Consider the following 13,970-nt stretch of genomic DNA (forward strand, 5'->3'; position numbering starts at 1 on the left):
ATCGGTTGATCAGTCAGTTATGTGAAGATTAATAATGGAAACAACACGTTTTAAATTTCATGCATCCGAAGCGCTTTTCAGGATTAACCTTCTCAGGAACGCTTAAAGCCGAATATTTGACCCTCCAACCCTTGAAAGCCAAGATATATATAACCTAAACAGCTGAAGAGCTATATGACCAAAGAATAGATATTTTAATTGTTTTGTCTCGGTGTCGTTGTTTGTACAAATGTTCTCAATTCTTAAAGCCGTGCTGAGGGAGAATGCTGTTAGTACACTGTTAATGATGACAACTTGAGGGAGGAAGATAATAATCTTTGTTTCATAAATCTGTTGATATGATACCATTCATCACTTGTGTGGTAGTGTCAAATGAAAAAAAGTCATTACAGATTACAGGCTTAGGATTTAGTTTCGTCGACACGAAACTCCTCGGTTACACTTTAATCAAACCGGTTGGAAGCTCAAAACAAATGTCAAAGTTGGAGTCCATACACCTGATTTTAAACGAAGATTTCTCATAAAGTTTATTTTATTGATAGATGGGTGTCGTTTGCATTGAAAAGGATAGGATTCACGTCATGCCTACGTTGGCAGTGACACTGAACCAAGTGATAGGTTGTTACAGCGAAGTGTTGATAATTCCTTTCTAATTTGTCTGTAAAGATATCAAAATAAGAAGGAAATATCTTGGTCATCACCAGAATTCCGTTAACGTGGATCAATATAGATAAAGACATGGGGACAAGGACGTGTGTTCTTCTTCATCAATGTCTATATGGCTTATGTTTCACACTGTTACGTCTTTATATACCTAAATAGTCGTTTAATCTTTAGTTTTTTCGATTGTGTCCTTATCCCGATTGTGACATTTTCACTTATGAATTTGGACGGCGTGTGATGAAGGCATAGCAGGATGCGCTGACCCATCGCAATATATGAATATGCAATTCCCTCAGTTTCTGTTCGTTACCTTGATTTGTCTCATAAGTCGATTTATGAGATTTGAACATCGGTAAAATACTATTGCTTTAAGTAGACTACAACAAAGTGATACATAAGTCCATCAATAAGTTAACAAGCATTCCGAGAGTATTGCATGGCAATACATAGTCCCCTACCAGTTAAAAATTCATTGTATAGGAAGAAAATGCTAACTTGATCTATAACTTGTTATGGTGTTACTATGTAACAAATATCTTCAAGCATGACGAAAAAAAGTGTTGAAAACTGATTATTTAAGTGAAAGTCCAAGGACCATAACTCTGCACGGACATCATCTGTGTCCCATGGACACATTCTCCATTTATTTATTTTTTGAGGTATTTTTTGAGGTATTAATACTAATGAATATGTCACTATAAGACAAATGTTGGCTCCTAGATGCCTTTTCTGAATTTGTTTTAGTTGTTGGGATGCTACCTCATCAATGTATACCTCAAATCTTCTTTTATTCATATATAACTGAAGATAAATTACGAACTCGATTAAAAGCTGGATCACATTTATTATTCATAACAATGCAACACAAATTGAAAACATAATAAAAAATATCATAAATAAACATATTCTTCAATAAATTAGCAACATACAACATCAATAAATAAAAAAAAACAATAAAGGAGGAATGTATGCTTTATAAGTTTATGTAAACAACCTCAGTTCTGCAGTAAATTATTTACATAAATCACAGATATACCTTTTAAAGATGGGATTATTTGGAATGGCTATAATGCTTTGCATTGGTTATATTGTGTCCGAAAACTGATGGGAGTCCTCATCAATGATAGAGCACCAAGCAGAAAGATCAAAACAACAACTAGTTCCAGTATAAGTTAAGTTAAGTTGTATATCTATAGATAACTGTTCAATCACTGGTATATTTATCAAAAACACTCCCTTGTTAATTGCTTCACAAAGAAAATAGCATACATTAAAATAAAAACACTATATTAATGTAGATGGGCAATATGATTGTTATAAAAATGCAAGCTGTATTATTCATATTTCTTTACAAAAACCAAAAAAAAAAATATCTAGTCATATAAAATTAAACACACCACACAATAAAATATCTTGTTACATGTGTTAAATCTAGATGATGCTTTTTGTGACTGATATATGTGCATTCCAAGAATAAAATTTATTAGAGAGACGAGGTTGACATGCATGGCAGTAATAATAAATACAAATGCATGTCTAGTCTAATCTATATGATTTTACTTGTAGTTTCATTTTTAGAAATGATGAAATCTGCATGTGACAGCCAAAGAAAATACATATGCACTGCATCTGGCAAACAAATTAACAGTTCTTGTTATATGGAGAGGGAGTATTCAGCAAAATAAATTGGGTTTAAAGGATCAATTAAAACTTTAACACCCTCCACATTCATAGGTCTGAAAATTCAAAAAAAAAACATACCTCTTCATACACAGATAAATTGTTATCTATTAATGCAAATCAGAGAATATTTTGTGTTACTTTTTAGCCAACAAAATCTAAATACGACTCTTAATCTACAGATAAACATTGTAGAAAATAAAAATAAATTTAAAACAAAAAAACTGCCCATTATTAGCTTATAACTTATTTCTTCATTTTTTTAAATATTAACTGCCTAGGGGCTTTTTCTGTTATTTGACAGTCATTAAGAGATGATCCTTAAAAGAACAGATGTCAAATTGGAGAGCAGCAGATCAATTTCAAAAACAATTCAAGAGAATATAATTAGTAACTGCATTGATTTATTACATCCTTGAAAGCATTAAAAACAAAAAAACAAAATATAAACTGAACAATAAGTAAATTGGAAGATCTTTTAGCACTAATATCAAAGGCACAAAGTGTAAAAGCAATCATTTACAAACAATTATTTTCCTTTATAAAGATACAGTAAGGAGATGTACATACATTTGTCAGGAGAATTTTTTCACAAATCATTACAACATCAACATGTAAAAAAATGCATTAGATTACATTGTCATTTTCTTTACAAAAGAAACACAATAAATAAGCATATATACATTGACCTTAAATCGCTAATTTACATGACATATGAAATGTGAAATAATTCAAAAAGATTTACCATTATTTAGAATAAAAATACCAATGCATTTTATAGTATCCCTAAACTGCAATATTGGTCTGGCTCTTATGTGTCATTTTTGTAACTTAAATTCAAAAACTGTCAAAATTCAAGAATATGAAAACTCCTAGGATACTAAATTTTCTTATAATAGAAACTCAGTTATAATAAATGATTAGAGTTACTTCCCTTTCTATGTGAAAAAGAGTTAAGATTGCCAAGGTAAACAACAATATTTGTTTTCATGATATTTGTACAATTTAAAAGTTGACTGCATTCAGACATCAAGATATGATCTACCAAAATATTTTTGAAGATCAATCTGATCATTAAAATTATTGCAAAACCATGTTATCTTAAGCAAAATTCCATAAAAAAGAATGTTTGATTTGGGACAACATTTACTCTATAAATAAATTTTGTTTTCAATTTGATAGCAGGCGTCCAATATAGCTATGTTACAAATTTACAGGTTAAATGCTGTCAAATCACAGTAATTAAAGCAAAATGACAAAATTACACATAGAACCTTGGTATTTATAATTTGACTAACAAATGGTGTCTTGCACAACCATTGTATAAAAAGATACTGACAAAATAAATATATTATGTGATTATATTCTCAATGGTGAACAGTTTTTGATGTGATGCTTCTTTTTTGTTATTGTTGCAAAAATCAACCTGAAATTAGTCTAAAATTTTGCTAATAACTGGTAATTTTTCCTTGAAAGTCCACTTATAAAGACCTTTTTATTCATATTACCACAAAATCATTGAGTATATGAAAACAATATCTCATTAACAGTTAATAGACAATTTCAAATTGATTGCCATGCAACTACATATTGCAACAACTCTTTATTTTCGACTAATATTTATAAAATTTTACAATTAGAATTGTATTTTGGCAAATTGTGCCTACTCCTTTGAAAACACTTATATGCTTATTACATTATTGTAGAATGATTGCAGCCAATTCTTTGTACAACTCCACTTGTTTACTTATATACATTGACCTAAAAAAAACAAATATTTTAAGAAATGCCTTCAGTCCTACTGGTGACATGTCAGCTGATAAGGGTTCAAATATTACAAAATATTTGTGTATGTTTCATTCAATGATTTCCCAATTCAGCTTTTTCAGCATCAAATGCATTCTGGTGATATTTTCAAAAATGAACATCAGAACATTGGGATTGGTTTAAAATGTTCGAAACAATGAAAATTCAACCAATGACATGTTTGATCTTAATTTGGAATACAAACAAGGAAATGATCCATAGTCCTTTTGATTCTGAAACAGCAAATTAATGGTAGTTGGTCACATGTTTGTGTTAAAAGAACTACTGGAGATATTTATAGACCTTGTAACAGTGGTTACCAGAGTCACCAACCACAACAAGGCCCTCTGGTGTTACTGTCAGTCCCTGGGGTCCATACAATGGGTCTGCTGATGTATTTACGAAAGTCAGGAATGAACCATTGCTATCAAAAACCTGTAAAGAAAAGATCAATTTTTTTATTATAGTATTCTAACACAAGATTAAACATATGTTGTTGATAAATTTTTAGAATTCTTGTTAAGTCTTATGAATACATGAAATCAATAACATCTATGATAAAGTGAAACATCTGCTTGTATAATAACTTTTTTGTTATTGTATTGGACAAAATGTTTAAATTTAGATTTAGTGTGAACAAATACCAAACTTTATAACTTGATGTTGAAGGTCTTATAACTACTTTAAACATAAAGACCAGCACTGAGAATTTACCTTTTTGCAATTTCATCAATATTCAATTTGGTTATTTAATCAATTTTATATAATTATATATCAGATTTGAATTTGTCCTCCATTGAAGGAAATACCATTTTCCTTTATTTTTAGACCAATTTTTTTTGGTTTTACAACCCACCACAGGGGCGGATCCAGCCATTTATAAAAGGGGGGTTCATAACCCAGGATAAAGGGGGTTCCAACTATATTTCCCCATTCAAATGCATTGATCGTCAAAAAAAAATGGGGGGTTCCAACCCCCGGAACCCCCCCCCTCTGGATCCGCCACTGCACCAAAGCGCAGTCATAGTAGATTCCAAGAACTAGAAGTTTGTGTATTACAGCAGCAATGTCTTCTTTCACTTGTGTATTTTCACTGGGATTTCATGCTATTAGATATTAAAAGTTAAACTTCTGTTTGACATACAATGTTTTACAAGACTGTAAATGTCAATTTTTACCAAATGATGTTTGTTTTGAATAGCATTACTTCGAGGCAGGTGTAAATGAACCTTTGGTCAATTACAATTCACAGGTCAATATTTCTTTGAAATCTTTAAAACAGATAAACTGTTCAGTGCTGATCTAACAAAGTAAATATAAAATGTTTCAAAATAAATGATAATTTTAATCCTGTTTTTGTGAATAAGCCTTGAACCTTCACAGTCATTTAAACTTAGTTTCCTTGTCTTCTAATGTCTTATGGAATCTCAATGTCAAAGTGTACAATATTGTCAAATTAATTCAGTCTTTATATATGTTTACAAGAGATATAGCATGAACATTTCGCAGAACTGTCACCTCAAATTACAACAACTCTGAAATTCAACATTGTTCAAGGCTAAATAAGACCAATAATTTCAAGGTGGTTATCAAACATAGATGTTTAAATGAAAATCACAATATTTTTAAGTGATATGTAGATCTGCTAATCATGCTAAAGAGAGAGAGAGAGAGTAATTCTCCATACAAAATTGTGTTTGTGAAGTGAGTTACAATATACATGATATACAGTATAAGCAAATTCATTTAACCATTTCAGATACGAAGGCTTCAGAAATATCTTCTTGGCAAGAGTACTTAATTAAAACAGAAATCTACCGATACTTAATATCAATTGTGTCTGCACTTTATACATGTAATATAAAATTGAAACAAAATTAAATATACAGAAGGGTAACTTTCTTTGCATTTGCATTTTATGTACTTTTAATATTAACAAAGTTAGATCTTCATTCAGGATGTGTGAAATTTTTTGTTGCCGTTAAAAGTTTGACATGACTATGTTTCTACCTGATTTCATATTACAATGTCGCAAGGTAATAACAAACAGGAAATGGTACATTACAATCTAATCAAAGATATATATATTGAATTATAATCTGTTAAAATGGGAAAAGTACTAAACAGGAAACTAAATTGATAATATTTTCTCATATTCACATGCTTAAGTTTATGTACATTTAAGAGAAATAAAATCAAGCCTTAAGAACACTAATTCAAAATGTTCTTTAAAAGGATAGTTTTCATCACTTACAAAGTACATTATTTGGTCTGTTTTAGAAATGTTAGTACCAAAGTATATCATCCATCAACAATGATCAAGAAATGAATGTTTCCATATTTAACATGATTTATAACATTTCATTTGTATAAAATTCTAAATGTGCAAATTTTACTAATTTGACAAAAACTATGGTTGCAATCTATAAGGCAAGGTTGACCCTAATAGATATAAGAAGATGTGGTATGAGTGCCAATGAGACAACTCTCCATCAAAGTCACAATTAGTGAACCATTATAGGTCAAAGTACGGCCTTTAACTAGGAGCCTTGGCTCACACCGAACAGCAAACTATAAAGTGCCCCAAAAATGACTAGTGTAAAACCATTCAAATAGGAAAACCAACGGTCTAATCTATATAAAAAAACGAGAAACAAGAAACACTTATGAAACACATCAACAAATGACAACCACTGAACTTCAGGAGAATAATTTTTGGCTATCATATTAGCAGACACAACAGGAGATGGTGAGTATATGTCTAAGAGACAGCAACAAGTTATATAAGGCCATGAAGCTTCTTTCTTCCTTGTCCTTTTGTCATTTTGGTGGATAGCTGTTTCATTGGCAATCATATCACATCACCTTAATTTCATACTGAATAAAAATCCTGAAATTTTCATTGAACACAGTGCTGACAGTAAAACAGTCAATGTACTTCATTACTTCAATATTAACTAATTTACCTGTATTCTCAAGTTTCCCCTAAATCATGTTGTCACTAAGTTACCTGTATTCTGGAGTTTCCCCTAAAGCATGTTTAACATATTTACCTGTATTCTTGAGTTTCCCCAATCTGCTACAAGGATATTTCCTAATTGGTCCACAGCTACTCCTGTTGGAGCATTAAACTGTCCATTACCTTCACCATTTGATCCGAAACTAAATAGGAAATTCCCTTCACTATTAAATACTTTAACACAGTGATTGTGAAAATCTGAGACAATAATGTCATTGTTAGAATTAATTGCTACGAAATGAGGTCCAGCAAATTGCCAATCACGGTTACCACGGGAGCCAAATTTTGACAAAAGTTTTCCATTTGATTGAAAAATGAAAACACAACTTCCTTTGTTGTCTACTACAATAATGTGACCATTTTTGTCAACAGCAACCCCTTTGGGTCCTAAAAGTTTTCCAGTGCCGATTTTGTTAATGTACTTCCCATCTGGGGAAAAAACACTGATCCATTTATTATCATAATCTGCAACTAAATAGTTCCCATTGACAGTTGTAGACACTCCAGTTGGCCTCTGTAATTTTCCAGCTATTCTACCTGGTGCACCAAATCGTAATTTGCATTCACCAGCTGTATTGAACACTGAAACTGTTTGGTTGTTACTATCTGCAACTAACACTTTTCCATTTACAGCCCATACACCCTGTGGATTGGTGAACTCTCCTTTATTTCTTCCTTTAGTGCCTACTCTCATCAGCAAGTCATCTTCTATTGGATTGCTACGTCTGTTTGACCCATGTGACCTTGAACTTGATGGCCTTTTTGTTCCTTTCTGTTTGACATTGACTGTCCTTGGAATTTTGGATGAGCCCCCAAAATGATCTAATTCTTCTCCTCCAGGAATACATTTGACCTTAAATGGCGACCCCTTAACATGTTGATCATACAATTTGACCTCTAATTTGTATGTACCTTCTTTTGACAACGAATATGACAATTCGTAAGTCCCATTGAGATTATCTAGAACTGTTGGAATGACTTTTTCTTCTGTTTCATTTTTAACTTCTGCTGTTAATGTTCCATAACCCAATTTGACTAGTTCCCCTTTTCTGTCTTTAGTGGTAACCGTTACAACAGAAGGTCGTCCAATGTAACAAAGTTTAAGACCTTCACCCGTTGCCGTGGTTTCAAAAGCTATTGCACTATTACTTTGAATACAGCCAACTTTTTCAATGCTTCTGTGTAGATTAGACAAATTTGATGAATCATAGACTAGACAAGTATTTTCTTCTGGTTGATACTGTAATTTTATTGAACCTAATTCCTGCAATTTTTCTGACATTTCGGTTTTCATTAAGAGGATTTCAGTTTCATTTCCTCCTTTAAGTTTCTCCTCAGTGAAATCACAGCAATTATTGATTCTGGTCAGAATACTTTCTAATGTATCTTTCTGTGTTTGTAATATTTGATATTTGTGATCGTAAATTGTTTGCAGTTCAGCAATAAGTGCAGTCTTTCGTTCACTAATAACATTGACTAGATCATTGAATGTTTGATTAATTTTATCTTCTGCTGCTTTGCTATTATTTTGTAGAGATTCAGTAACTTCCGACACCATGGTAATAGAACTTTCTAAACACGGGACTTGTTCTCGAGCACCAAGTATTAAACTTTGAAGTAATATTTTATGTTCTTGTATTGCGTCCTCCAATGGGATCATTTTGTGCCCCATATGTTCTACAGCTGTACAGTCTTCACACATAGCTGTTTCACATGCACAACAATAAAAATGTAACTGGTTCCCATCATGACTTGGACAAACCAGTGTTGGTTCTTCCAAACTGTCACTACAGCCAGATATATCTTGTAATGAGACAATATTATGTTCCTGTGTTTGTTCTAAAGCTTGATGAGTCATGGTACAATTATCACACAGATATTCATTACAGTCCATACATTTTGACACTGGACGTGCTGGCTGTCCACTGCAGGTTCGACAAATATTTGGCTGATCCACAACTTCCATTAGGTTTGTTATGAAAAAATTTGTTTGTAATGCACAAACTCCCTCTAGTGGTAAAATTGACTGTTGTCTGCAGATGGGACATGTGACCGAAAGACTTTCTGATGGAATATAATCTGATAAACAGGTAGCGCAGAAAGTGTGCAAACACGGCAAAACTTTTGGACTTTTGTATCGCTCCAGACAAATCCCACAGTTCAACAGTTGTCTGTCAATCTGCCGAATGACAGGAATGTTGTCAGCCATAATGAAAATGTCCCTTCTTTTGAAGGTGACCTGTAAATAAACAAAAGAGATTTTATAAAAAATGTACAGCTTCATTCTAATAAGTTGCAAAAAAAAACATTAACTTTGACATTAAATTTAAATATGGACTGGCTGTATATTACTGCAACTAATACAATAACTAGGAAGCAAGGTACACAGATTAAGTCTGATTTGGCTGAATTTTTGGTAAGTAAAAGGAGTTCTTGTGTATAATAGCACCTAATCTTAACATATATGAAACCTTTTCCCAATATAATGATTTTCTTTTACATTATGTAAGCACTCTATTGGGTCGTGTCTAGACACGTAGTTTTTAAAATATCATAGAGTACAGTCAAGTGAAATTAGCAGTGCTTTTCAATGATATAAGCAGTAATTTCAATTAAGATAAAATAGAGATGCTGACAAAAAACCATTGGGATATTTTTCATAACTTTAAAATGACAAAATTATCATTGGAATCTGATATCTTAATAATGTTTATTTTACCTTGAAATAATTGAGACGTATAAATATCTATAAATCTCTCTACAGTCTGACACTGTTATTTATCATATACTTTACATATATAATTAAGAATTTACGAAAGTCTGTGTGATGATATATTTATTGTGCATCAATATAAATAAGTATAATTACTAGAATTAATTTACAGGCTGTTATTAATATCAATTCATCATCGTATTTGTACATCAATATCGGACGTGTATTACACAGTTATCCATCACTGACAGACCCAAACGTAGACTAATGATATGTGTAATGGCCCAATAATATCATAGTATCAATTATAATGTCTTCTCTGTCTTTTCTTATCCACACGACAACAAAATTTAAAAAAAAACATAAATGTCATCGCTTTGTGTCAATAACTAAAATTTTACAATAAATTTCAACCATTAATTCTCTAATACACAAATTCAACGAGTTCAATGAAGTACAGCAATTAAAATATCATCTAATTTTGGACATAAAATATTTAATTGATCAATTCTTTTTTTTTCAATTGTAGAATATTACAATTTTATGACTGGGTAAACTAGTACATTTTTGATTCTATAAACAAAAACTTGAGACTTGTTTTGACATTTCAAAAACTTTTCTTCTTCAACAACAACAATTAAAATCAAACTTTAGAATTCTGAAAAGGAAAATTTAAGTACTAATAATATTGCATGCTAATTGAGCAATATGATGCATATAACACACCCTTATAAACTAGATTGAAGGGATTCCTTTCTAAATTCTTACAGCACAAAATGTTATTATATACTGCTTAAAAAATGGAGAATATATAAATATTTTTTACTTTTAAATTCTCATTGTAACAAATCCCATAAACAACAACATGAAACTGTTATTCTCAAAACTCAGAATAATCGATTAATCTCAACAAGTTTTGATAAAAAGATATTACTGAATAGAAATTGTAAACAGCCCTGCTGTGAGACAGCTACTACATTTTATTGTACCCCTTAAAACTGTCAAACAAAATAATCAATTCTTATCAAATATCTTTTTAATCAAACTTTTTTAAGCATACAATTAAAATTTTCAAACTGTGTAATTAAATTTTACATGGAGCAAATAATGTGAAAATTACTTTGAACAAGAAGGTTTTCATACTTCAAATATTTGTGCTTTTGTAAATCTTAAGATTTTGAAAGGTTGATAAAACTGACAATAACTCTGGACTATTTATTGAAATTGTATTTGGTCTCCTGTTCTAGGTCTCCTGCAAGCCTTTAATCCCTCTTAAAGTGGAAAACTTCATATCAGAATTACATTGCATATAACTGGTTCCCTATTTAAGTAATAATACTGTAAATTCAGAAATTATTGCGATGTTTTTATTATTGCGAAAAATGCGACAGGGTTATATTCGCAATAATTTAAACTCGCATTTTGACATTTTTTATTTGAATAAAGCAGGATGTTTCTCAATATCGCAAAAATTTAAATCCCAATTTAGTCTAAAATGACAAAATCGCAATAATAAATGCACGCAATAATTTCTGAATTTACAGTAACTGATTGACAAATTACGACCTAATTTATATGAACACTCAACTTTCATTGTATATGTTATAATAAGTAGGCTGCCATAATAATATGACATCATTTGTAATCTTTTGCTTTATGCCAGATCTTTCATTTCCAAAATGAAGACCCACACAAGCCAACATTGATTTGTATTATAAGTTGTCAAGGCCTTGAATCCAACTTTCACCAATTTCAAAGGATGTGACACCTTAAAATGTTGTAATACCTAAAATTGTAAATTACTTATAAATCTTCAAAAACTTAGCAACAGATCGTACATTAGATATTTCATATATTTTTTTTATGTCTATATCTAATTTGGTTGTTCAGTTCTAAGTGCAGTATAAACACAGCAGAACAGATCCATTTTATTTGACAATGAAAGTTAAGAGTATAATACCATCAAAACGGGCTGACACTTTTGTTATGTTAATTTCTTACATGTCTTATCATATAAGACTGCATGTCGGAACTAATAATATGGGGTCCCATACACGGAACTTAAATCTATTTACAAAGGTTGCATTTACTAATGTACTTTCAAACATGCCATAAATCTAATAATATTCACGTTACAAGTGATGATCACATTAACTGAAGAGACAATTTTTCACAACTTGAAAATACATTTTTATCAGAAACATCACAATTTTGCCAAAATTGCCTCATTGAAAAACGAATTTGTGTCAGTTTAAGTAAACAGAAGAGTCTAGACTAGATATAAGAAGATGTGGTATGAGTGCCAATGAGACAACTCTCCATCCAAGTCACAATTTATAAAAGTAAACCATTATAGGTCAAAGTACAGCCTTCAACACGGAGCCTTGGCTCACACTGAGTAGACTGTCTACTTTATAAATTGGACTTTTACATCTTGTCATCACTTGAAACATAGTACTGTACCACTATGACTATGACCACAAAAAAATGGTGATATGGACACCAACAGACCTCAATAGATCTCTTTTATATTGATAAAATGCCATACTAAATTAGAGTAAGGTGTAATTTACTAACTGAACATTTACACCGATCACATAGAACTTCACTCTGATAGCTCTATAGCAAGGTTCTCAAAATTAGAAGACAGTTAACTAAAAGTTTAGAAGTATATAGCCTTTGTTACCTGACTTCTTACGTTATTCATATTCAGAATTTTTAGACTCAGAGCAATTAAAAGCTTGACATATTATATAGGGCATCTGTTTATTGCTGATTGTACGCTGAACTTTATATAATATGGCATATTGGTTTTTTGTGTTTTTAGGCTGCTGTCTCATTGATGTTTACTCAACATCTCCTTTTATTGCAAAATTAAAGTCATACAGGTTTATTATGTAAAAAACAAACATTTAAATTCAATAGACTGAATAATTCTGGTAGGAGTAAATTGTAATACTGCTAAATTTCCACCAATAAAGCATGCAATGGACTAAACATCGCCTCATAAAAAAGCCACTTTAATTGTAAATGTACTTGTGATATAAGATAACACCTGGAGATGTGCAGAAAGCTAATCTACATGTATTGTCAAGTCATATCTTGTTTAACATGAATTCTAAGCATGCCTGATTAAAAACCATTGATACTTTAACAGCTACAATACAAAATATTAACTGTTAAGGGTTTTTTTTGGCGTTTTAATGAAATAAAATATTATGTAATGAAATATTGAATTTCAATTTGACAACTATAAATTAACAACATATGTTGAAATAGCCTCAGTAACTTATCAATAAGGTGGTTTTTTCCCTGATATTCTCTTTCAATTGTTAAGGTGGCAATGACAGTAAGATGGTGGAGTCATTCGAGTCATACTTTTGACCTGACATATCTTAAATGATTTCAGTCCTTGTTTTTTAAAATAACATAATTAAATTGATTAAAAAAAAACAGCTTTGAAAACTTTTGAAGGATTTGGCCTTTTTTGATAACTCAAGGCAACAACTTATTATATTACTAGACAATGAAGACTTAGTGCATTGCAGCAATATAGTTCATACTTGCAGCTTGGGCCAAGAAAAAGTTTTCAATAAACAAAGTGAATTGTTGGTATTTAAATCATATATGCACTATAAGTTAAAAAGAATAAAAAAAAGTGTCTATCAACTGCCTAAAGAGCTGTCATAGAAATTTAAGTAGCACTGTTAAAACTGTCAAAGAAAATTAATAACATATTTTCTGCCCATACAAATTCTAGCTCTAATTACTCCAATGTCATAATAGCCTGCAGATATTATCTGTATTATAAAATATTTTCTTTATTTAAAGTGCAAAATTAAGTTGAATATTATTTTTTTACATTCAATATTTTTGATAATACAGGTCAGTAACCCATTAAGTAATAAATGTTGACATTAATAGATCACTTCCGAAAGAATGGTTTTATTCTGTAAACCACAATTGTACGATTTTCTACATTTAATTACTCTAAAGCTTATTATATATGATTTTATAATAGTGACATTCTTACAATTGAGAAATGTTAATGAACTTTTCACCCATTCAACTTAGTAGTTGTTTCGTTTT

At 30.9% G+C, this 13,970-nt stretch overlaps 1 protein-coding gene across 4 annotated transcripts in view; it reads right to left on the reverse strand.

Annotated features, from left to right (window-relative positions):
- Positions 1-1,487: 1,487 nt before the first annotated feature.
- LOC127714166 (tripartite motif-containing protein 2-like) overlaps positions 1,488-13,970 on the reverse strand; it is a 47,060-nt gene continuing 34,577 nt past the window's right edge. For all 4 annotated transcript variants that reach the window (XM_052220181.1, XM_052220183.1, XM_052220182.1 and 1 more), the window contains exons 2-3: positions 7,203-9,407; positions 1,488-4,584 (exon numbers count right to left, since the gene is read on the reverse strand). In XM_052220181.1, the coding sequence (XP_052076141.1) occupies positions 4,432-4,584; positions 7,203-9,407 (2,358 nt within the window). In that variant the 3' untranslated portion in view covers positions 1,488-4,431. The remainder of the gene's footprint in view (positions 4,585-7,202; positions 9,408-13,970) is intronic.

This window comes from Mytilus californianus, unplaced genomic scaffold (assembly GCF_021869535.1).
Source record: "Mytilus californianus isolate M0D057914Y unplaced genomic scaffold, xbMytCali1.0.p SCAF_9, whole genome shotgun sequence".
NCBI lineage: Eukaryota > Metazoa > Mollusca > Bivalvia > Mytilida > Mytilidae > Mytilus > Mytilus californianus.